A 26,789-nucleotide genomic window follows, 5' to 3' on the forward strand; every position below is an offset into this window, starting at 1 on the left:
TAGGTTTGAACAAATGTATGATAAGTATCCATATTATAGTATTGTACAGAGTAGTTTCACTGCCCCAGAAATTCTCTGTGCTCCCTCCTCCCTTCCCTCTAGCCTCTGACAACCTCCCTTCCCTCTAGCCTCTGACAACCACTGACCTTTTTACTATCTCCCTAGTTTTACCTTTTCCTGAAGATCATGTAGTTGGAATCTTACAGTGTGTAGCCTTTTCAGGTCGGCTTCTTTCAGTTAGTAATATGCATTGTAGGTTCCTCCATGTCTTCTCATGACTCATTTAATAGTTCATTTCCATGTAGTGCTAAATAGTATTCCATTGTCTGGATGTACCACAGTTTATTGATCCATTTACTTACTCATGGACATCTTGGTTGCTTCCAAGTTTGGGCAGTTAGGAATAATGCTGCTGTAAACATCTATGTGCTGATTTTTGTGTGGTCATAAGTTTTCAACTCCTTTGGGTAAATACCAAGGAGTGTATGGGTAAATACACTTGGGAAATACCAAGAGAGTGTGTGGTAAGAGTATATTTAGTTTTATAAGTAACTGACAAACTCTTCTAAAGTAGCTGTACCATTTTACATTCCCATCAGCAATGAACAAAAGTTCCTGTTATCCATATCCTCGCCATCATTTGGCATTGTCAGTGTTGTGACAATGTCTTTGTATATTTTGGTCCTTTACTAGATGTGTCTTCTGCAAATACTTTTTCCCAATCTGTTGCTTGCCTTTTCTTTCTTTCTTTCTTTCTTTCTTTCAAATGTTTTATTTATTTTTGAAGGAGAGAGAGACAGAATGTGAGTGGGGAGGGGCAGAGAGAAAGGGAGACACAGAATCTGAAGCAGGCTCCAGGCTCTGAGCTGTCAGCACAGAGCCCGATGTGGGGCTAGAACCTACGAATCACAGAATCATGAGCTGAGCTGAAGTCAGATGCGTAACCGAATAGCCACCCAGGCGCCCCTTCTTTTTCTTGATCAAGTATTTTTTTCAGCAGCTTTTTTGAGTTAACATTTGCATACCATACAGATCACCCCTTTAAAGTGTACAATTCAGTGGCTTTGAATTTGCATATTCACAAAAGTTGTACATCCATCACCACAGTTAGGTTGAAAACATTTTCATTACCCCAAAGGGACCCCTCAGCCCCTTACCCTCCAGCTCCTAGTCCCCCCAAGCCCTAGGCAGCCACTACTCCACTTTCTACTTTTTTTGTAGATTGTCTGTTTTTGACATTTCATATAAATGAAGTCCTACAAAATGTAGTAAAGAAGGTAGATTTAATATCATTTTGTTTGCGTTTAAATTTCAAACTTAGAGGCACCTAGGTAGCTCAGTTTTGAGAATTTGCAAAAATTCTCAATAAGATACTAGCAAATCGAATTCAAAAACATATAAAAAGAATTATTCTGGGGCGCCTGGGTGGCTCAGTCGGTTAAACGTCCGACTTCGGCTCAGGTCACGATCTCGCGGTCCGTGAGTTCGAGCCCCGCGTCGGGCTCTGGGCTGATGGCTCGGAGCCTGGAGCCTGTTTCCGATTCTGTGTCTCCCTCTCTGTCTGCCCCTCCCCCGTTCATGCTCTGTCTCTCTCTGTCTCAAAAATAAATAAAACGTTAAAAAAAAAAAAAAATTTAAAAAAAAAAAAAAAAAAAAAAAAAAGAATTATTCACCATGATCAAGTGGGATTCATTCCTGGGATGCAGGGCTGGTTCAACATTCGCAAATCGATCAACGTGATACATCACATTAACAAAAAAAAAGAGAAGAACCATATGATCCTGTCAATCGATGCAGAAAAGGCCTTTGACAAAATCCAGCACCCTTTCTTAATAAAAACCCTTGAGAAAGTCGGGATAGAAGGAACATACTTAAAGATCATAAAGGCCATTTATGAAAAGCCCACAGCTAACATCATCCTCAACGGGGAAAAACTGAGAGCTTTTTCCCTGAGATCAGGAACACGACAGGGATGCCCACTCTCACCGCTGTTGTTTAATATAGTGCTAGAAGTTCTAGCATCAGCAATCAGACAACAAAAGGAAATCAAAGGCATCAAAATTGGCAAAGATGAAGTCAAGCTTTCGCTTTTTGCAGATGACATGATATTATACATGGAAAATCCGATAGACTCCACCAAAAGTCTGCTAGAACTGATACATGAATTCAGCAAAGTTGCAGGATACAAAATCAATGTGCAGAAATCAGTTGCATTCTTATACACTAACAATGAAGCAACAGAAAGACAAATGAAGAAACTGATCCCATTCACAGTGGCACCAAGAAGCATAAAATACCTAGGAATAAATCTAACCAAAGATGTAAAAGATCTGTATGCTGAAAACTATAGAAAGCTTATGCAGGTAATTGAAGAAGATATAAAGAAATGGAAAGACATTCCCTGCTCATGGATTGGAAGAATAAATATTGTCAAAATGTCAATACTACCCAAAGCTATCTACACATTCAATGCAATCCCAATCAAAATTGCACCAGCATTCTTCTCGAAACTAGAACAAGCAATCCTAAAATTTATATGGAACCACAAAAGGCCCCGAATAGCCAAAGTCATTTTGAAGAAGAAGACCAAAGCAGGAGGCATCACAATCCCAGACTTTAGCCTCTACTACAAAGCTGTAATCATCAAGACAGCATGGTATTGGCATAAAAACAGACACATAGACCGATGGAATAGAATAGAAACCCCAGAACTAGACCCACAAACGTATGGCCAACTCATCTTTGACAAAGCAAGAAAGAACATCCAATGGAAAAAAGACAGTCTCTTTAACAAATGGTGCTGGGAGAATTGGACAGCAACATGCAGAAGGTTGAAACTAGACCACTTTCTCACACCATTCACAAAAATAAACTCAAAATGGATAAAGGACCTGAATGTGAGACAGGAAACCATCAAAACCTTAGAGGAGAAAGCAGGAAAAGACCTCTCTGACCTCAGCCATAGCAATCTCTTACTCGGCACATCCCCAAAGGCAAGGGAATTAAAAGCAAAAGTGAATTACTGGGACCTTGTGAAGATACAAAGCTTCTGCACAGCAAAGGAAACAACCAACAAAACTAAAAGGCAACCAATGGAATGGGAAAAGATATTTGCAAATGACACATCGGACAAAGGGCTAGTATCCAAAATCTATAAAGAGCTCATCAAACTCCACACCCGAAAAACAAATAACCCGGTGAAGAAATGGGCAGAAAACATGAATAGACACTTCTCTAAAGAAGACATCCGGATGGCCAACAGGCACATGAAAAGATGTTCAACGTCGCTCCTTATCAGGGAAATACAAATCAAAACCACACTCAGATACCACCTCACGCCAGTCAGAGTGGCCAAAATGAAGAAATCAGGAGACTATAGATGCTGGAGAGGATGTGGAGAAACGGGAACCCTCTTGCACTGTTGGTGGGAATGCAAATTGGTGCAGCCGCTCTGGAAAGCAGTGTGGAGGTTCCTCAGAAAATTAAAAATAGACCTACCCTATGACCCAGCAATAGCACTGCTAGGAATTTATCCAAGGGATACAGGAGTACTGATGCATAGGGGCACTTGTACCCCAATGTTTATAGCAGCACTCTCAACAATAGCCAAATTATGGAAAGAGCCTAGGTGTCCATCAACTGATGAATGGATAAAGAAATTGTGGTTTATATACACAATGGAATACTACGTGGCAATGAGAAAAAATGAAATATGGCCTTTTGTAGCAACGTGGATGGAACTGGAGAGTGTGATGCTAAGTGAAATAAGCCATACAGAGAAGGACAGATACCATATGGTTTCACTCTTATGTGGATCCTGAGAAACGTAACAGAAACCCATGGGGGAGGGGAAGGAAAAAAAAAAAAAAAAAAAGAGGTTAGAGTGGGAGAGAGCCAAAGCATAAGAGACTGTTAAAAACTGAGAACAAACTGAGGGTTGATGGGGGGTGGGAGGGAGGGCAGGGTGGGTGATGGGTATTGAGGAGGGCACCTTTTGGGATGAGCACTGGGTGTTGTATGGAAACCAATTTGACAGTAAATTTCATATATTAAAAAATAAAAAAAATAAATAAATAAATAAATAAAAAAAATAAAAAATAAATAAAAAAATAAATTTCAAACTTAGAGGCACCTAGGTAGCTCAGTTGGTTAAGTGTCTGACTCTTGATTTCAGATCATGAGTCTCAGAGTCATGATGAGTCTCAGGTCATGATCTCACAGTCGTGAGATTGAGCTGTGCTTGCACTCGCATGCTCTCCCTCAAAAATAAGTAAACAAACTAATTAATTAGTTAATTTAATACTTAAAGAATTACAATTGCCTTTCTCCCCCCCACCCCAAACACTTAACGTCTAGTGTCCTCTTCCCACGGAGTCTAGGCATGTCACCTCCTTACACATCAATTATACACAAAGTATTGTTAACCAGGGAAGCTCACCTAAGCCAGAGTTTTTATTAGGGTTTAATTATATGGTCATGATTGATCGACTCATTGACCATATAGTTGAACTCCTCTCTAGTTCCTCTCCCTTCTCCAGAGGTCAAGCTAATATCAGAGCCCCAACCCTCTACTCACATAGTTAGTCCTTCTGGTGTGGCCAGCCCATCCTGACTCATCTCCTTAGCATAACCTGTCTACGTCACCTCAATAATGTAAACTATCAGATCCCATTGTAAATAACAGACACTCCTATCACTCAAGAAATTTCAAGGATACAGAGGCTCCTTCCCAGGAACTAGGGACAAAGTACAGCCAAGTTCTTTACTACACAGCAGTTGTATTTTTTTTTTTTCATTTAGTTCAAAATATTTTAAAATTTCTGTTGAGACTTCTTTAGCACGTGTTATTTAGAACCGTATTGTTTAATCTCCAAATACTTTGGGATTTTCTGACTCTTCTTTATTATTTCTAGTTTAATTCCATTTTGGCCTGAGAGCATTGTTTGTATGATGTCTATTCTTTTACATTTGTTAAGGTGTGTTTTATAGCCCAGAATGTGGTCTCTCCTGGTGATGTTCCATATGAGCTTGAGAAGAATATATATTCTGCTGTTCGGAATACTCTATCCAATATATACAATACTTTGTACTGTATTGGATAAAATACTGTATATATATCAACTAGATCCAGTTGATAATGCTATTTAATTCAACTGTATCATGTTGATTTTCTTCTGTTGCTCTCTGGATCTGTTTCTGATATAGGGGCATTGAAATCTCCAACTGTAATAGTGGATTTGTCTATTTCTGAAAACATTTCTATCAGTTTTTGCCTCATATTTTGATGCTCTAATGTTAGATGCATACACATTAGGAATTGTTGTATCTTGCGGAGAATGAAACCCTTTTTCATAGTGTATATATACACTATGTATATATAGTGTATATATATATATAGTGTGTATATATATATATAGTCTATATACGTATATAGCGTATATATATATATATAGTGTGTGTGTATATATATATATATATATATATATATATATATATAGTGTGTGTGTGTATATGTATATATATATTTCTCCATCACTTTAGTCTGTGTCTTTATTTGTTTAAAGATTTCTTTTTTATTTATTGATTGATTTTTGGATTTTTTAAAAAAATTTTAATTTACATCCAAGTTAGTTAGCATATAGTACAACAATGATTTCAGGGATAGATTCCTTAATGCCCCTTACCCATTTAGCCCATCCCCCCTCCTATAACCCCTCCAATAACCCTGTGTTTGTTCTTCATATTTACATGTCTTTTATGTTTTATCCCCCTCCCTGTTTTTATATTATTTTTGCTTCCCTTCCCTTGTGTTCATCTGTTCTGTGTCTTAAAGTCCTCATATGAGTAAAGTTGTGTGATACTTGTCTTTCTCTGACTAATTTCACTTAGCATAATACCCTCTAGTTCCATTCACATAGTTGTTATTTATTTATTCTTTAATGTTTATTTATTTTTGATAGAGAGGCAGCGTGAGCAGGGCAGGGGAGGAGAGAGAGGGAGACACAGAATCTGAAGCAGGCTCCAGGCTCAGAACCTGATGCGGGGCTCAAACTCATGAATGGTGAGATCATGACCTGAGCTGAAGTCGGATGCTTAACCGACTGAGCCACTCAGGTGCCCTGTAAAGATTTTTAAAAAAATTTTTAAGTAATCTCTACATCCAACGTGGGGCTCAAAGTCACAAGCCCAAGATCAAGAGTCTCATGCTCCACTGACTGAGCCAGCCAAGTGCCCCTGTGTCTTGATATTTAAAGTGGATGTGTTGTGGTGCCTGGCTGGCTCAGGTCAGTAGAGCATGCGACTCTTGATCTTGGGGTCATGAGTTCACACCCCACATTGGGCATAGAAATTACTTTAATAAATTAGAAAAAAACTGTGGGTTAGTTTTAGACAACCTATCATTGAGTCATATATATGTAATAATATGTCTATTATTGATGTAATTATATTTATAATTGTTATCTATTTGTTGCCCTTGTTCTTTATTTTTTTGCCTTCTGCTTTTTCTGCTTTTAGTCGAGCATCTTATGTGATTCCATTTTCTCTCAGCATATCAATTGTACTTATTTTTTTTTTTTTTATTTTAGTGGTTGCTCTAGAACTTGCAATGTGCATTTACAACTAATTTAAGTCCACTTTCAAATAGCACTGTACCACTTCACAAGTAGTACCAGTACTTTACAACAGAATAAACCAGCCAGACCAGGCATGACCAGGCACGGTCATTTATATAATGTTCCCATTATATAACACAATTCCTTTTCTCTGTCCCTTTTAACATTGCTGCCATACATTTACTCATAAACTATAATCATCTAGTATATCCTTGCTATTATCATTTCAAACAAGATGTTATCTGTTAGGGGCGCCTGGATGGCTCAGTCAGATAAGTGTCTGACTGTTGATTTCAGCCAGGTCATGATGTTATGGTTTGTGGAATTGAGTCCCATGTCGGGCTCTGTGCTGACAGCACAGAGGAGCCTGCTTGGGATTCTCTCTCCTCCCCTACTCTGCTCCTCCCCCACTCATGCACATGCTCTCTCTCTCTCTCTCTCTCTCTCACTCTCTCAAATAAACTATAAAAAAAAGACACTTTCTCTTAAATTTTTAAAAATATTTAATTATTTTTGAGAGAGAGAGAGACAGAGTACAAGTGGGAGACACAGAATCTGAGGAAGGCTCCAGGCACAGAGCCTGATGTGGGGCTTGAACTCATGAACCATGAGATCATGACCTGAGCCAAAGTAGAACATGTAACCGACTGAGCCACCCAGGCGCCACTCTTACTCTTAAGATAATATTTTATCTTCCATTTATTCCTTTTCAAGTGCTCTTTCATTATGTAGATCCAAATTTCTGATCGTTGTCATTTTCCTTCTCTCTGAAGAACTTCTTTTAATTTTTCTTGCAAGGCAGGTCTGCTGGTGACAAATTCCTCAATTTTTGTTTGTCTAAGAAAGTCTTTATTTCTCCTTCACTTTTGAAGGACAGTTGCTCTGGAGACAGAATTTAGTGTTGGTAGGATTATCTTTCAACACTTGAAATAGTTCACTCCACTCTCCTGTTGCTCCCATGGTTTTTTAAGAGAAGTATATGTAATTTTATCTTTGTTCCTAACTAAGTAAGAGTTTTTTGCCCTCTGACATCTTTCAAGTTTTTCTCTTTGTCTTTGATTTTCTGCAGTTTGAGTATGATATGCCTAAGTGTAGGTTTTTTGGTATTTATCATGCTTGGTGATCTCTGAGCTTCCTGAATGTGTGGTTTGTGGTCTGTCATTAGTCTTGGGAGCTCTCATCCATTATTACTTCAAATATTTCTTCTGTTCTTTTCTCTCCTCCCTTCTCCTTCTGGTATTCCTGTTGTGCATATGTTGCACCTTTTGTAATTGTCCCACAGTTTTGTTTTTGTTTTTGTTTTTAATGTTTATTAATTTTTGAAAGAGAGAGAGAGTGAACAGAGGAGGAGCAGAGAGATAGGGAGACAGAATCAGAAGCAGGCTCCAGGCTCTGAGCTGTCAGCACAGAGCCTGACGTGGGTCTCGAACTCACAAGCCACGAGATCATGACCTGAGCTGAAGTCAGACGCTTAGCCGACTGAGCCACCCAGGCGCCGCCCACCCCCCCACAGTTTTTTAATATTCTGGTTTTATTTTTTTCATTTTCTTTGCCTTTGCTTTCTGTTTGGGAAGTTCCTATTGACATATCTTAAAGCTCACTGATGTCCATGTCGAGTCTGCTGATGAGCTCATCAAAGGCGTTCTTCATTTCTGTTGGTGTTTTTTTTATTTCTAGCATTTCCTTTAATTGAGTCCAGTGTGAAGCTTGAACTCATGACCCTGAGATCAAGACTACTCCAACCTGGAGCGCCTGGGTGGCTCAGTCGGTTGAGCGTCCGACTTCGGCTCAGGTCATGATCTCGCACTCCATGAGTTCGGGACCCGCATCAGGCTGTGTGCTCAGAGCCTGGAGCCTGCTTCAAATTCTGGGTCTCCCTGTCTCTCTGCCCCTCCCCCACTCATGCTCGCTCTCTCTCTCTCTCTCTCTCTCTCTCAAAAATATTTTTAAAAAAAATTTTTTTAACAAAAAAAAAAAGACTACGCCAACCAACTGAGCCAGTCAGGTGCCCCTAAGCCTCATTCTTTTAGTTAGCATGTGTGCTCCTGAGCTGTAACCTTCACAGGTGCTTCTCAGCTTTTTTTCTCCACTTCCCCCCACCCCGCCTCCCTCCCCCCGCCTTTTTCCCCATGTAGGTTAGGTTTTGGTAAAATAGTTTCCCTTGAGGGTAAGCATATGTTCAGGACAACAAATGCTGTGGACATATTTCAGACTGGTTATTTTTCCCTTCTTATTGTTGGAAGGTAAATACAAGGAGATTGTTCTTTGATAGTTCTTTGATAGTGAGAAGTGTAGCGGCTTCAGGAAGTAAAACTCATGAAAGTGGGGGGGGGCCCTATGAAGGTTGGGCCCCCAGGAGTTTTTAGTTCTCAAGCTAGTCCTTGCGTAGTCTCCAACAACAGTATATTACCCTTTTAAGGATTCCTAGTAGTTCCTGACTCCATTGGTGGTTTCTGGTCCTGTTAAACTGTGATTGTCTGTACCGCTTGTCTCTCCTGTTTTGGGGATAATGTCCTACCCTGTGGTCTCAATTCTTTAATACTGCTAAGAAGATTGGTTGATTTTCAGTTTTGTCAGCTTTTTGTTGTTGTAAGGACGGGAGGACTTTCAAGCTTTTTATATATTGGATGAAAATCCAAAAGTTGTAAAAGCAACATAAAAGTGAATAAACGTTGAGTCCACATTTGTTAACATTAGTTTCATATTGTACGAATTACTTAGTACAATTTTGGTGTTTCTGGCTTAAGTTGCTATATATTTAAAGTTACTTTGCCATTTTTTAACTTAGATACAATTTTTTAAATGTTTACAACGGACTCCATAAATATGCAAATTTCACATTTTTAATAAAAGTAAATTTCAAATTCAAAATTCAAATTCCAATAGTTTTGACACAGAATTTCTGTTTTCTTTGTAACACATAAGTCTGAGAACCAGCCACACCACAAATGGCTAACATGACGTTAACGTTTCCTGTGTCTCTATCCACTCTTGTGTATGCCATAGCCTTTCGTGTGTAACAATATGAAAATGAAGAAATAGCTTAAATTGGGGCGCCTGGGTGGCTCAGTCGATTAAGCGTCCGACTTCGGCCCAGGTCATGATCTCACGGTTCGTGAGTTCGAGCCCCGCGTCGGGCTCTGTGCTGACAGCTTGGAGCCTGCTTCCGATTCTGTCTCCCTCTCTCTCTCTGCACCTCCCCAGCTCGTGCTCGCACTCTGTCTCTGTCAAAAATAAATAAACTTAAAAAAAAATTTTTTTTTTAAAGAAATAGCTTAAATTGAGGAAAGCATCGTTTTATACTTATTGCAGAGGTTTGCCTATGAACACTCTTCCTTACCTAACTTGATTTAATTTCCTTGAAGAATGTCACGCTCAGCGGTCACTCTGATGGAAGTTTCCTGCAACACAGCTTCCACGTGCTACTTCTCCGTCTTTTAATCAGCCTGCTGTGTTGACAACATTTTGTTGCTTGAGGACATGTATGGGAAATGTAACAAAATAATGGTCTGATCACAAGCTTCGCTAGAAAGACATCTAGTAGCATGCTAGAGGGACTTCCCATAGAAAGAAAGATGATAAACTCAGTTGTCCATCTGGCAAATCTCCCTGAATCTATATGGAGTTCCCTTAACAACTCCTTGAAGAAGTTGAATCCTACCAGCACAGCTACTAGGATAGACCTACATCTGATGGCACAATTTTTGTTTAATTTTCCAGCATAATTCTACTGCAGAAAAAGTATTTGTGTTACCGGATTCTCATTAAAGCTAAACCTCCTGGGGACGCCTGGCTGGCTCAGTCAGTAGAACATGCAACTCTTGATCTCAGGTTCATGACTTCGAGCCCCATGTTGGGTGTGGAGCCTATTAAAAAAAAAGAAAAAAAAAAGCTAAACTCCTAAAATAGGCAGATATTAAAACTAATAAATAAAGGATTGACCTCAAAATAAAGAAGCGATGCATCATCTCTTGCCTTTGTCTAGTTGATCAGTCAGGGACTAGGTTTTTTGTGTTTGTTTTTAATGTAGGTGGAAGCTAAGTAGCTGACAAGAAGTGTTGACCTTTTAAAGAGCTATAATTCAGTAAAACTTGTCAAGTTATGGTGCTCCAAATGTCAAAGTGGTACTCTTGATTAATACTTTAAATTTTGGCTATTTTAAGTGGTTACCAATGGTTACATCATTTCTGACTATTTATAAGCACTATTATAATTCAGTGCTTAAATTTGTTGTTACAGTGGCTAGGCCACTGTAACTGTCATTAGCAAATTAAATGTAATCCTATTCTGTCAGTAAATTACTCTGCTCTGTGTTCAAGTCATGTGTGGGGTAGTGGGGGCTACACTTCTCCATAATCTCCAAGGGGTAGTATGATTCTCAGATCACAGTCATAACTCCCTTTTACATGATTCTTCCTATTAACATCGTTCCATCTACTCAAAGTCTGCCAGCTTCAATTAAAGGAAATGAATTAGTGATTACCTGGAAAAGGAAAATGAATGAAATATAGTCCACCTAGTAAATATTAATTCTACGCAAATCAAACTTAATGAAGTTAACAACCTTCATCGTGTTACGCTTACTTAGAATGCCCCACTTTTTACCTTTTCCTAAATTGTATGAGAGTTTGAAAATCAAATTCAGCTTCTTATTCTTTCCTGGAAAATACAAGCTTTTCTGAATTAGGGACTGTATCTTCTTTATCTTTGTGTCCCTAATGCCTTGCACCGTGTACATGCTTAGTAAATAATACTTTAAAAATAATAGTTTAGTGAGTGACTGAATGAAAGGTTTTGCTAACTATATAAACATCACTGTTTATCATGTTCTCTGAATATATCTTATAGGTTTACAATTTATATTTTTCCTTTTCTTTGATATGAACTGATTTTCCAAAAAAGGTTAGAAGCTTGAAAGCAAAAACTAAGTTCTCCATTCTCTAAGATGCTAACAGAATAAAATAATAAGCTCTCAGTAATACATACTGATTTTTAAATCAGTTTCTAAGTTACATACTAGGGAGGAATAAGTTGAAATTCCTTATGCCAGGTTCCCTCCATAGTTAGAAGGAGATGTAATACAGAAATGTGGTGAGCATCTAGCATAGTCATTGAGTAATTATTGTTGACTAATTTAAAATATCATGTGTAACTATTTTATAAAGTAAAATGTACTCGTCAGGCTGCCTGGGTGGCTTAATGGGTTGAGACTCTAACTCTTTATTTCAGCTCAGGTCATGATGTTGCAGTTGGTGTGTTCAAACCCCACGTTGGGCTCTGTGTTGACAGTGCAGAGCCTGCTTGGGATTCTCTCTCTCTTTGCCCTTCCCCCACTCTTGCTCTCTCTCTCTCTCTCTCTCTCTCAAAATAAATAAAGTTAAAAAAAAAAAGTACAATATACTGGTCGTATAGAGTTTGACAAATACGTACACCCCTGTAACCAATGTCTCTGACAAGCAAGATTCAGAGCTTGAATATTACCATAACCTAGAACATACCCTTCTGTCCCCTACTGGTCAGCCTCCTCCACCCACAACTGCTGTTCTTTTTTTTTTTTTTTTTTTTTTTAACTTTTTTTTTTCAACGTTTTTTATTTATTTTTGGGACAGAGAGAGACAGAGCATGAACAGGGGAGGGGCAGAGAGAGAGGGAGACACAGAATCGGAAACAGGCTCCAGGCTCCGAGCCATCAGCCCAGAGCCTGACGCGGGGCTCAAACTCACGGACCGCGAGATCGTGACCTGGCTGAAGTGGGACACTTAACCGACTGCGCCACCCAGGCGCCCCACAACCGCTGTTCTATTTTCTAATCTCGCACGTTAGTTTTGCCTGTTCATGAACTTCGTATAAATAGAATCATACGGTATGTATTTTTTGTGTCTGACTTCTTTGACTCAGCATAATGTTTCTGAGGTTCATAGATGAATAATGTTTAAGAGCTGTCATATTCTCTCAGTAGCAATCATGTTCTTTGTTTTTTGTTGTTGTTTTTGAGAGAAAGGGAGAGAGTGGGGGAGGGGCAGGGGAGACAGAGGAAGGAGAGGGAGGGAGAGAGATAGAGACACACAGAGAAAATCTTAAGCAGACTCCACGCTCAGTGTGGAGCCTGATGAGAGGCTCCATCCCACATCCCTGGGATCGTGACCTGAGCTGAAATCAAGAGTCGGGTACTCAACCAACTGAGCCACCCAGGCACCCCCAGGAGAGCATTCATTCATATTCTTAACTAAAACGTAGTGTTAACTTCTACTACCTCATGTTCATCACAACACAAATGACTTTTCTCAGTCCCCATGTACTGTGAATTCACTTTATCACTGCAAGTATCATCACTAAAATATTTGCATATAAATTAAGTTGAAGATAGAAGTTTGAAGATACAATCAAATGTAAGTCATATATTTGTAACTCTATTGATTCTGTAAGGGAAAGTTTTTTATTTTTAATAGTATTCTTTACTAGCATACAATAAGGGCAGTTTTATCTTTCCTTGTTTTTATGTATTTTCCAGACACATAGATTAAAATGAAATGCTTCATTTTTCCTTTACATTGTATGTTTTAATAGAGATCAAATTAGCTGTCTTCAGTATGAACTTGAGATAAGGGCAATAAGAAACACTTTTGTTTCCAGCCTCCACTAAGCTGCACTGGCAGTGTTTCAGGAAAATTCCCAGTATGGAGCAGTTTTATTACAATTCAGTACAATTGGTTCTTGCATAACCTTTGGAAAATCATACGTAAAACATTCTCATCTATATAAATAAAAATCACCCACACACTTTATTAATAGCTTTGTTCACTTTTTCCCTGGGACTTGTGCTGCATGTTCCCACTGTGCCCCCTTTTTCAGTCTTTTTTAAAGATAACTTTCTATACGCTTTCTTAAAGGCAAAAAGGTTAGGTAATATTAGGAATCATATGTATACGATTCTTGATAATTCCCACTAGACACAGATCTCCCCGTCGTGTTCTATAACCAGTGTCTCTGTGTGGCCTTTTTACCCTTAGTAACAGGGAGTGGCTTTTTTACTAGATTCAGTCGATTTAATTTCAAGGAAGAAAGACGGAAAAAAGAGTGTACTCCCATGGAAATAAGAATCATAACATATTTAATTTGTGATCATATTTGGGAGTTTATTTTAAAACGCACATTTTTCAGGTTCTGCCCCCTCCACTATTACTACGTAGCGACAGCAAAACATTCTAGGTTGAAGTCTCAGCCTTTTGTCCTCAGTCTAGTTCACTGGCCAGAAATGTGTGTGTTTTCAAGTGTCATTTTTCTCAAGTCCAAACGTAAGAAGACTTGCTATGTAATCCTCCTAAGTATATGGTATAACATGCCAGAATAACTTAATAATAAGCCTGTAGATCTAACTACCAACTTACAGGAAATACAAAGACTAGAAGAACATGTTAAATGACATCACCATCCAGAATGTGGGATACTCTGCAGGACAAATAACCCAGTTTCTTCAGCAAACGAATAGCGGCTGGGGGTAGTGAAATTTTTTTAGATGAAAACAGACTTAAGGTATGTGTCACTTATACCTCAGTTTCTAAAGAGGGAAAAGAGGAACTCCTGGCTGGCTCAGTTGGTAGAGCGTGTAACTTTCAGTCTCAGAGTTGTGAGTTCAAGTCCCACATTGGGCATGGAGCCTATCTAAAACTAATTACTTAAAATGAAAAGAGAGAGAGGGGCTCTCAGGTGGCTCAGTTGGTTAAGCATCCGACTCTTGATTTTGCCTCCGTTCATGATCCCACGGTTCGTGAGTTGGAGCCCCACATCGGGCTCTGCGCTGACAGTGTGGAGCCTGCTTGGGATTTTTTCTTTCTCTTCCTGCCCCTCCCCCCACTCGCACTTTCTCTCTCAAAATAAATAAATAAGCCTTAAAAAAGATAGCGAGATTTAAGAGATACATGAACTAATCTGGACAAACCAACTGTGAAAAGATACTGTTGGGACAATCTGAATGTTGACTGGATATCCAATGATGTTTTAAAACTCTCAGCAGGGACAGGTGTAATAAAGGTGTTAGGGTTTTATTTTTAAGAAATACTCCTTGTTTGTTAGTGATTAAATACCAAAGTGATATCTGAGATTTCATCTCTATCAAAATCTAGATCTGTCAAATGCTCTGTCAATAACTCTATCAAAAAAGAAACACAGGAAGTTGGAGGTCATAAAGTAAGAATGGCAAAATATCATTGTTGAAGCTAAGGAGTACATTAGGTTCATTACATTATACTCTCTAGGTTTGAAATTTTTTACCGTATAAGGTTAAATAAAAATCCACAATGAAAAGGGAAAAATTGATCACTTAAAAAATTTTTTTTACGTTTATTTATTGTGAGAGAGGATTTGAGCAAGTGCAGGGGAGGGGCAGAGATAGCGGAAAAGAATCCCAAGCAGGCCCTGCACTGGGAGCACAAAGCCCAACATGGCTCAATCTCATAAACCGTGAATGCTCACCACTTTAATAGCAAACAAAACTATATTCATTTTAGGAATAGCAGACACTTGCAGCAAACAGTACATCCCATAAGTTACTGTGTTAAATTTTGGGGGAGAAGGAAAAGGCATTTCTCATGCAGCCTTCCCTACCTAACCTGCAGGTCAGTGCCCTCCCTTCTCCCGCTGAATACCATGAAATTGTAGAGGGTAATGTTTCATTTCAAAAGGAATGAGGAACTTGGAAAGGAAGATACATCTGTTCTTGGGAAGAGCAGATAGACCTCGTGCTAGCAGTGAGACACAAGTGTGTCTGCCTTCGGCATTCAGCTTCCTGCTGAGCTGTTTGTGGGCGTCAGCTGGGACTGCTGTCTAACGGTGAAGTTGGTGATGGGGCCTTTCTCATAGCCAGGACTTTTTAGTGTCCTCCAATAAAACATGCATTTTACTACACAACATTTCTTACCTCCCGTTACTTTTGCTGAGTTCTATGAAAACGAATGCTCTTAATGAATAGATTAGCCCCTGTCCGAACATAATTTTGTACAACCTAATTTGCCTTCTGGGATTTTTTTTTTCCCCCTGAGACACTGACCCCATGGTATTTTTCTAGTAGAATATAGTCTAGGTCTAATCAGGACATGAAACTGAATACCGTAGTCACAATCAGTATTCTGATGCTTACCTGTATCACAGCAGAGAAAGTTTGCAAAATGTAAAACAGTTTTCATCAGTGGACCTGCTTTTCGAAGTTGGAACATTGGTTTTCATGCTCTGGAGGCTTGACCCAGCCTGAGTGAAGTGATCTAGAAAGGAGTCCTCACAAATCTACATTTTAAAACAAATGTCCTCTTACTGAATTCTCTAGAGTTATTCAACCATAGCAAATTTAAGAGCAAACCAAACATTCCTGGGCCCCGATTCCAGTTGTAGTTTAAACTGTTAAGGCACAGACACCAGAGAGCAAGGTGGTAAAAAAGGAGGATTTGGGTGGTGCTGCCCTTTCTGTAGCCTTGGGTGTCCACGCCAAACTTCAACCAGTGCTGTTGGGACAGAGCACCCGAGGTTCGCAACGTCCGTGGTCCCGAGAAGCCACTACGAGGAGGGTCCGTGGACCAATTTGCCATTTTCAGTGGAAAACAAGTGGCGGTTACTAATTATGATGACCCTGTACTTTGGATCTGGATTTGCCGCACCTTTTTTTATAGTAGGACACCAACTGCTTACAAAATAAGGACGTTTTAATTAATCCATTACACAGATGTGAAAAGGAGTATTTTAAGAGATGCAGTCTCTTTGAGAAATGGATCAAACTCTTGAATTCAACATAGTATGTTTGTAAATAAACTTATGGTGTGAATCTTTAACGCCTCTTCTCTGAAACATGGAATGTAAAAAATAATATTGGGCACTATACATGAGAATAGTCATTTTGCATTGGAATATATTGTAAAATCTGTTTTTTCAACATATCTGTGTAATCTAGGATATCAACTAAACATTGAGTTCTCAGAGAGCTGGAGTCATTTCTATCAATTTAACTCTTCATAGCCACTGTCACAATAATGGGAAAGTATAAAGATACCTTGCTAAATATACCTTAATTGAACCTGACTTGTCACATCTTCTAACCCGGAACTTTTGACGATAGAAAAAGGTTTAAGAATATTTGAATAAGACTGGATTTTGAAAAATACTACTCTAAAAGCATTTTTTAAATCATGAAGACTATATAATAAAATAATCATAAACATTTTTATAGCTACTGGCAAAAATAATAATTGTTACTATTTATTGAATACTGTTTGTCAGGTGGTTCCCTAAGTATTTACAGTCTTTAGTGTGGAAGTGTATGCCAAGCATATGTACTACCCAGAGTTCGCTTGAGGATTTGGAAAAATATAGACACTACAAAAGTAATGTTTGTCTCACAATCTGTCAGACAGGCTAAAGAGAGATCATTTTCTTGGAGTAGTTGGAAGTACTGTAACGAAAATATAAAAAGCGTGTTTTTTAAAACTTCCTGAGAGCACCCGTGTTTTGATGAAATTAGTAACCTCTCATCATAATGGCCAAACCCTTTGGCCCCTTACCGAAGTACCTTTTATCCTAATCCTTAGCATGTTTGCTTTCTGAATTCATTTGACATCTTAAAAAATTGTTAACAAGGAAATGGAGCTTTGACGCTTCAGAAAACATATTTTCGACTTTATAAAATTGTGTTCTACTTTCAGTTGTTCTTGGTAATGTGAATAGAATGGTGTAAAGCCTGTAGAGCCCAGTAACAAATAGTAACCCACCTAACTTTTTACCACAGATGCTATTGACAAGTGAGCAGATTTGAATTTTATTGTTTTTTGTCTTCCATGCTAACGTATAGGTGAACGTGCAAATAACTGGTAAAAGACCAACAAAGCAGTGAAAAGAAAAATAGGTGAAATATTTAATCAATGAACTAGAGAATCCATTTCTGAAGTTTCTCTGTCCCCCACCCTCCCTTATGAATTGCTTGTTAGCAGGAACTGTCTTTATTCTTCCTTATATTCTGGATAGATCACCCAGTTAGTTCATTTAAGAAAGTATAAAGGATTCTGGGGCGCCTGGGTGGATCAGTTGAGCGTCAACTCTTGATTTCGGCTCAGGTCGTGATCCCAGTTGTTGTGAGACTGAACCTCACGTTGAGCTCTGTGCTGAGTGTGGAACCTGCTTGGGATTCTCTCTCTCCCTCTGCCCTTCTGCCCCATTCACGTGCACACTCTCTCTCTCAAAAAAAAAAAAAAAAAAAAAAAAGGAAAAAGAAAAGAAAAAGGAAATTGATGATTTAGGCCAGAAACTTTAAATAGCTTCTATGAAAAGTTGTTATTTGCTACTGCAGGGAAAACAAAATGAAACTGAAATATACGAAAGAATGAGGAAAGGGTCTCTCCTTCCATATGGTCAATCTAATAATGTTTGAGGGAAGGACACCAACGTTTTCTTAAAAAAATTACTTTTTAATTGTATCTGTCTTTAGTCCATACCTATTTTTAGTATGGAACCAAAAAGGAGTTTGCTTTTCAAATTGGGATTTTGCAAAAGTAGAAACAGCAGCTTGTGAAAAATGTAACATATAGACCTCTATTGCCAGCCTAAAATTGCTTGTCACCAACCCCAAACTTATAACTAGAAATTTCAAACTCTGAGCATATATATCTAAATACGGAAGATTAATTAGTGCTTTCTAGTTATCTGTAGCACGTGTGTATGTACGAGTGTGCACGTGTGTGTGTGGTGATAATTAGCAAACCATATGGCAGTGTATTCAGTATTGATATTTGATAAATGAGGATGAGGAATTTTGAATTAGAAACTAGAATAATAAATTGCTCATGTACCTTTAAAAGTATTTTAAATTGAATTCTTACTGAGAGAATAACTATTAAAGTTTAATTGCAGTTTTTTGCCATTTTCCTTTGATTTTGTACTAAAAACCGCCAAGCAGATAACATCTAAACGTATTTTTTCAGTGTGACAAAGTTACATAAGAAGAGAATCCCCTAGCACGTAAAGAAAAATGCAATTATTTTCTATTCTGAATCTCCAGACTGCTGTTTTAGAAAATCATATCTGATTATTTGCTCAGCAGAAGATTATTGAGTTGATTTAGCTGTGATTTTACTTAACAAAGCTTCAACTGCATTCCTACTGTGGAGTCCAAAAAAGGTAGAGAGATATAAATGATACATTCAAACTGCGATTTTTGTGAACAGGGCCATCGATGCACCCCTCGGAGCTAATAGCGGAGATGAGAAACAGTGGGTTTGCACTGAAACGAAATGTACTGGGGAGAAACTTGACCGCAAATGATCCATCACAGGTAATGATCTTTTTATCGGTAAGCTGAAAATGTCTATAAATCTAAATGTGATTGCTTGTGAATTGCTACTTATTGTTTTCCAATATGCATATATCCATAGGAAAGCAAGATAGAGCAAAGAAGATGCCTAAAATGTACTTGGATTTTGATTCTTTATTATTTTAACCTAAATGAGAAATTGTTTTTAAACCTATATTTTTAATAAATGAAACTGCTCCTCTAGGTTTATGTGGTTAAAGTCTCTAACTGAACTGGTGATAAGGTTATTTTTTACTTCCTGCTAACTTACATTAAATAGAACCAATAGGAAGAAATGTATAGAAGCAAACTCCTAAAATTATAGAAAATATTTTAAACTTAAGTTATTGAACTGTACGTAGATCCAGAAAATGGTTGTGTTTGAAGGGTTGTGGATATTTTAATGCAAAGTATTTTATTTAAGGAGGAAAGTGGAGCCCAGAGAAGTTAAGTGATGGCCCTTGTGGCTCATGTGGCTGTCTAGAGATAAAACTGACACTAAAACCCAGACTCCCATTGGCATAATCTTGTGGTACTCTGAAAAGCGGCAGATTACTTTGCAAACACTGCTAGGGACTGTTCATAGAACCTGTATCATCCTATATTTGTTCTGTTTGGTATATTGGTGTGTATTTGATAATCATATATTTGATAATGTACTGTTGAATTTATAAATGCTAACAATATGGATGTTTTGACCTTCCTATAAAGTTCATGATCGTCTTGGTTTTAACATTCCATTAAATTAAAAATAAAATAGGTTAAACTCTTATGTGTTTGAATTCAAACTCGAGATAGAGAGTAGAAACCATGTTATAAACGTTTTATTTGTGTTTCTCTATCTTCCGCTTTCTGATAAAGTTTGTTAATGCTGACCAAGCAGTTATCTTAACCTCTTGATGTATTATGATCCTCCTTGACAGGAGGTTATAAGAAAATTTTTAATCCCCCCTCCACTTCTCAATCCAGAATGTCATACTCATTTCCAGTATGGGTTTGACAGAATTTCTTTGTGCTTTCTTTCCCGTCTGATAAGTAATTTGTCTTGCAGTCTAGCAATTTAATGATGTCTTTGTTGACTCAGGAATATGTTGCAAGTGAGGGTGAAGAAGATCCAGAAGTCGAATTTTTAAAATCACTAACAACCAAACAAAAACAGAAACTTCTCAGGTAATTAAACAGTGTATATTTAATGGATTCAACTATTTTTTTTCTTATATTTCGTCCTATGCATCCTATCTACTGATTTATTCCTCAGCTATAGTAATACAATTTTGTCTTTCTTTCAGTAACACGAAAATGAGCGTAAGATTATATACTCAGAATATACCACAAAATCATTGTACTTTCCAGAACATTTAGTTTGGAAGTAGATTTATTTGTAGGTTTTACTTTTTGTACTAGATTTGTATATATCTTTGCATACAGTTCTGATAAAATATTATGGGTCATGTATTACTATTTTTGTGATTTTTTATGAGGAATGCTGAAAAATGTTTAAATATGAATCTTAGTTAAACAGACTACCTCTGGATTAAAGAATCCAAGAAATGTCTGCTGAGTCCAATAGAGGGAGCTCATGATGTTTCAGTTTGTGGAGTTTTGAGAATGGCTGGACAGAACCCAGTGAAGACATTTTTATTTTAGAGTAACTCAAGCACCAGAACAAGTTACTCTTCTGAGAATGTGAAGTACTCTTCAGAAATTCAGAATGCCTTAATAGAATTGTCCTAAACAGTTGTTGAAAACCAGTATGTGATTATTTTATATAAGAAGAAAGGAATCCAAAAAATGTAAAGTGTATTCTTTTTTAGAATTCCTGGAAAATATGCCCTTCAATTTTGATAACGCAATGTTGATTAATTATTTCCATACTTTAATATAGTACAACATTGGGGCACCTGGGTGGCTCAATCGGTTAAGTGTCTGACTTCGGCTCAAGTCATGATCTTGTGGTTTGTGGGTTCGAGCCCGGCATCAGGCTCTGTGCTGACAGCTCGGAGCCTGGAGCCTGCTTCAGATTCTGTGTCTTTTTCTGTCTCTCTGCCCCTCCCCTGCTCACAATCTCTCTCCCTCTCAAAAATAAACATTAAAAAAACCCTTTTTTTTTTTTAAATTGTACAACATATAATTAATTTTTCATCTGATTATAGCTATATATTTAAATTTACATTAGCATGTAGCTAATGTTTTATAAAGCTTTCTTGAGGTCAGGATGTCCATTTATTTAGAGTGCTATATAATTTCAAAATCTGAATCAGTAAGAATTTTTTTTAATAGTCATTGCTATTGAGGAAAGAATAGTGAGATAATTGGCTTAATGCATTTAATTTTATGTGTGACTTGAATAATTTAAAAGGAAGAAAATTATTTGTCATTTAATAAAGTATACATTTATATTTGAGTCCCACTTTAAATAGTACCTAGGAAAATATATTGTCTATTTAAAATTTTATATTTGTCATCAAGAGAACTATTTTTACATAGTATGTTATTACGATTTTCCCAATAATAGGAAATTGGATCGACTTGAGAAGAAAAAAAAGAAAAAGAAAAAAGACAGAAAAAAGAAAAAACTTCAGAAGAGCAGAAGTAAACACAGAAAACATAAAAATAAATCCCCCTCCTCCTCCTCTTCCTCCTCCTCCTCCTCCTCCAGTGAGACTTCAGAAAGCAGCAGTGAGAGTGACAGCAAAGAAAGGAAAATACAAAAGAAGAAAAGAAAGAAAAGTAAGTGTTCGGGGAATAGCAACAGTGATTCCGAAGAGAAGGACAAGTCTAAGAAGAGAAAACTTTATGAAGAACTTTCTAGCAGTCACCATAACAAGGACAAAGCCAAGGAAAAGCCTAGGTTTTTAAAACAAGAGAGTTCTAGAGAGAATAGCAAATGGAGCCATGCTGATTCCGACAGAAAGTCCAGAAGCCATAACCAGAGCCCAGAGAAGAGAAGATCTGCAAGAAACGAGAGGAGCAGCAGGAGTCAGAGCAGGGACGAGAGGGGTAGGAGAAGCCGGAGCAGAAGTCACGGTAGTTACCAGCAAAGAGAAATAAGAAAACGGCCCCAGCGAAGCCCCAGCGAAGAGCAGGATGGAAGAAATGGCCCCAGAAGCCACGGCACAGATGTCTACAGAGGAGGAAAACCGCACAGGGAGAACCCAGGAGATAAGCGTGCCGGAGTGACGCAAAGAGAACGAAGCAGAAGTAGAGAGAATAAAGAGAGACTGTATGTGACAATTACCTGGGAATAAAAATATCTCTGCTCACTTATTAAATACCTGTGGCAAGGGCTAAATTACATACTATTGTCTTTCTAATAAAAAAGCTTTGTTTTCATTTTCCATCCCTGAAAACTGGCATATCAAATACAAAAACTACATGAGTCCTACAGGAGTGAACTTTGCAAATATTTGTAAGTAATCTCTTTTGGGGCTGTAAAAATATTTTCTGTGGAGAAATGTCTCTTGTGCCCTCTACTAGATAAAAACCCCTCTAACTCCGTGGCATTTTCTTTTTTCTGAAACATCATTAAAAGAATGGCAATACACTGAATGGGTACAATTTAATTTTCGTTACTTTTTTCTGTCTGTTCAAATTTTTACTTTTAAGATTTGAATTTACTTGAAGCAAAGTAGAATCATTGTTGAAATTCTCTAGTATGAATTCAGTAGTGGACGTGATCACTATTTCCTTGAGACATTTGAACTCCCTTCAGGTGTTCTGTTCTACCGATTTACGCTTGGATGACACCCTAGTTTTCTCTGTTGCCAGAACAGATTACCTCACACTTCAAACAACATAGATGTATTGTACAGTTCTGGAGATCAGAAGTCTGAACTGTGTCTCCCTGGGCTAAAATCAAGGTGTCGGCAGGATTGATTCCTTCTGTAGGCTCTAGAAGAAAATCCGTTTGGGGCGCCTGGGTGGCGCAGTCGGTTAAGCGTCCGACTTCAGCCAGGTCACGATCTCGCGGTCCGTGAGTTCGAGCCCCGCGTCAGGCTCTGGGCTGATGGCTCGGAGCCTGGAGCCTGTTTCCGACTCTGTGTCTCCCTCTCTCTCTGCCCCTCCCCCGTTCATGCTCTGTCTCTCTGTCCCAAAAATAAATAAAAAACGTTGAAAAATTAAAAAAAAAAAAAAAAAAGAAGAAAATCCGTTTGCTTGCTTATCTCCAGTTTCTGGAGCACAGCTGCATTCCTTGGCCCCTGGCCCCTCCTTCCATCTTCGGAGCTGACAAGGGTGAAGTCCTCACATGTCATCGCTTCGCCACGTGCATCCCTCTCCCACCTTTGAGGACCCTGGTGATTAGATTGGGCCCACCAGAGAAACTCCCTACTTTAAACTGATTAGCAACCTTCATTCTGTCTGCAACCTTAATTCCCCTTTGCCATGTAACCTAACATGTTCATAGTTCCAGGGATGGGAACATGTACATCTTTAAAGGACCCTTCTTCTGCCTACCACTTACGGCCTTTCTACGACTGGCATACAGCTAACTATTAAAAGACTTCACTTCTAAAGGCTACAGCATTTATGTAATGTCATTAATGGACTATTGTAAACTATTAAATAGTTTACATGAGTATAGGTATTAATAGTTTTTCATGAGTATAGGTATATAAGGCATATTTAAATGTAGCTGCACATTTTCCCTTGTGTTTCAAAGGATATGGTAAAGGAAAACCATAGAAAACATTACTTGGTACAAATTGCAAGTAACCTGCAATTCCAAAAAACATGTACTACAGCATCGCGGACAAGGTATTTCTGTTACCAAGGTTCCGCATTTGAAAAGACCTGGGTCATTTAATACAATGCAAGGGTTGGTTGGTTTGCGTGGTTCTGAGGGTTGAGGGTCATGATTTCATAAATTCCATAAGTCTGTTTGAAAGGAGTTAAAAACCACTGCATTTAGTCTGATATATAAGCCTTTGTCATGCATATACACATACACAGGTGTCCTTTGGTTTAGAAGAAACTAAAGGCATAAAGCAACCCTTTGATTATTTAGATTTTTAAGAGAATTGGAGGTGGGGGCAGAACTTGAATTCCTTTTACACTATTCTTTAATAACTGAGCGCACCTCAAAGATCCCTTTCCTTCATTAAAAAAAAAAAAGCATGCATTTGAAATTGATAAAGACTGCTAATTTACACCTTGAGTTCATCAGTGTTGCACTGATTATTTTCTATCTTATGCCTTTTTAGACTTTATAATTTTTATAATGTCAAAACCTATGCAACACTTAACTGTCTCAAAGGGTTTCTGAACCAATACAGTGTTTATGAAGAGAAATGTTGAAATGCATCCTGTAATTAAAAGTGAATTAAAGAAATACATTTGTCATTTCTCACACTTCTTTCATTTGACTTTCACAAGAGCGTGATCCACTTTTAACTTCATAAGTGGCCATGAAAAAAAAAAAAGTGGCCACGAGAAATTTTTTTTTCATCTCTGGTTTAATCATCCTTCATTGTTAAGACTGAGGAACTATCACGTACTACCAATAGCCCCAGTACTCTTACCCATCTAATGGTACAAAAAAATCCCTGTGTGATCATGGAGGATGTTGGTTTGCTACTTGGCTTTCAGCTTTGGTCACCCAAGGGTGCTAGACAGCCCACAAGGGGCTGGCATTCCAACTTTGCAAAAGGCAGAAACCGAAGGAAGGGATTTTCACGTACAATCCTAACAAGGTAGCTTTAAAGAGGCTCCCTTGCTCTGCGCACTCATAATGATAAGGGTTTAAGGAATTGAAAGTGATTTTTTAAACTAAAAAACGTTACTACATCTAATTCTACTTTTGCTTTTGAAATAACAAGGTAGAAAACAGAGATAAACACCATAATAAAAAGGCCATCTAGTTGTAGGTGTGGAGACTCCCCTCAGTACTGAGAGCCAAGGAAGAGTCCTCCCCATTTAAGAAATCCATGATCCAAGAACCCAAACAAGCCCTCCACAGTGACATATTTTAGAAAACCACAAGAAAAGTGGGGTTATATTGGTCATTCTCAGCCTTCCTAGAGAAGTTCTTGTAAAGAAATCTGGGTATGCCTAGTGACATTTGTCCATGGGCCTCAGACTGCACTTGAGGAACACGGGAGAAAGCTCTGGGGCACCCTCACTTCCCCCCGCCCCTTTCCCTAGCCTAACATTTAACATAATTTAACACGATAGCAAATTAATTCCTGTAGGAGGTGCTGTCGATTTACAAATGGCCAGGAAAGCTCGGGTTACTAGGTTAGGACGCATTTGTTTATCCGGATGTCTGTGTGGTGAGTTGGCCCTAATTTCACTTAATAAATGTGCCAAAATGGGCAGAGGTTGCTGCAGCGTGGTGGCAGGTCTGCTTACCTTGCAGTGCGGAGTAGAAATCTTGTTTTGAGTCCTACGGTTTTAAGCTGAAGAAAGCTTTTTATCGGCAAGGCTTGGAGAGACCTCTCTTGCTGTTCTTCCACAGAGACTGCTTGCTGATAGGGAAGCCGATCAGGCCATGCTGCTGGGAGCCCGCGCTTCCCAGCTTTAATTACCGAACATTTCATCTGCTTTACATCGAAGCTCAAAGATTTCAGAATCCACCTGAGCCATTTCACTCCCCTCCTTACCTAATGACCACTGGGCCAAATGGCTGGCTGAAGTCGCTGGGGGACGCAGCTCAGGAAGGCCGCCTCCCCTCCCCGCCCTCCCCCAGCCTGTGCTTAAGATCAGGGAGAAAGCTACATTCTAGCAGCAGCAGCTGAAGGATCTTCAGCAAGCTTTTTTTAGAAAACCTTGGTAGTTGCCACTCCTTAAAGGCACGCAGGCCTTGGGAGCGGGTTTTTTTTTTTGGGGGGGGGGGGGGAGGTTGGTTTTGATCAAAAAGAAATGCTCTTTAAAAGTTGTGAGAGACAAATAAGACAGAGGGAACTCTAAGGTCAGGGAGTGCGAAGGATGGCAACTGAGAGTTCTCCTGCCGTGGCTCCTAAAACCCGGCTCCTGCTGACAGAAAAGGAAGCTGAGAATGACTCTTCATCACCTCCCGCCTTTCTCCTCCCTTCACGCCACACTTAGCATCCCTCCGAACGTAACAGTAAGAATGACAGCGAGGTGCGGGATGAAAGTCAGGAGCTGCTTATAATGAGAAGGAACCCGCACTCCGGCCCAAACTGCCAATGAGCCGCCTTCCCCGCCACTCGTAGACTCGGAAACCCCCCAGTCCCGTAGGCTCCAAGGCCTCCCCGAGCGGGTGGAGAAGGGGAGGTCCGGGGCCTCGGGTGTTGACCAGTGCAGACTTCGCCCTAAAGCCAAAGGAAGCCGGAAGGGGGACGGAATGAGTCCTGGGCTGGGGTTGCCCGGCCCATCCCAGAGGCGACCACCCCAGCGTACTGTGCTTGGTGATTTCCTTCTAGACATGCATCTGGCAACCTTCGGATCGCATCTCAAGCCCAACTGTAAGGCGCAGAATTAGGGGGCACGTGTCTCCTTCCTGGAAGATGGGCCTCCCGCGTCAAGAGGCCGCTGGACTCCTCACCCACGAAGTATAACGGGAAGGGGTCCGGGTTAGCCCGCAGCACCTGTCCCCGCCCCCCGCCCCCGCCTGTGGCCCTAACCTGCCCAGAAGAAATTCCCGGGCCACTCTGCCAGGCTGCCGGCCGAGGGAGCTGTGCCCTGGGGACCGGCCGCTGGGACCGCCGCGCGCCCTCGCCCGCCAGTTCCCGCCTAACCTCGCTCGGCCTCCGGCGCGTGTCTCCTGCGAAGATCGGAGGGTGAACTCGCCTTCAGTGGTTGGGAAAGCTAGTGCCTTTCTCTCATCGCTCGGCTCCACAGGTGAAGAGGGCGCTTTAGGACCCCGACGCTAATCTCTCGTTCCTGGGGCA

The 26,789-nt window shown here is 39.3% G+C and overlaps 1 protein-coding gene across 1 annotated transcript in view; it reads left to right on the top strand.

Annotated features, from left to right (window-relative positions):
* CIRSR (corepressor of RBPJ and splicing regulator) overlaps positions 1 to 22,488 on the top strand; it is a 46,517-nt gene extending 24,029 nt beyond the window's left edge. Inside the window, exons 8-10 of the mRNA XM_060621765.2 lie at positions 18,815 to 18,921; positions 20,024 to 20,109; positions 21,455 to 22,488. Coding sequence (XP_060477748.1) covers positions 18,815 to 18,921; positions 20,024 to 20,109; positions 21,455 to 22,187 — 926 coding nt within the window. The 3' untranslated portion in view covers positions 22,188 to 22,488. The remainder of the gene's footprint in view (positions 1 to 18,814; positions 18,922 to 20,023; positions 20,110 to 21,454) is intronic.
* Positions 22,489 to 26,789: the final 4,301 nt, after the last annotated feature.

The sequence above is a fragment of the Panthera onca genome, chromosome C1, assembly GCF_046562875.1.
Source record: "Panthera onca isolate mPanOnc1 chromosome C1, mPanOnc1 haplotype 2, whole genome shotgun sequence".
Lineage (NCBI taxonomy): Eukaryota > Metazoa > Chordata > Mammalia > Carnivora > Felidae > Panthera > Panthera onca.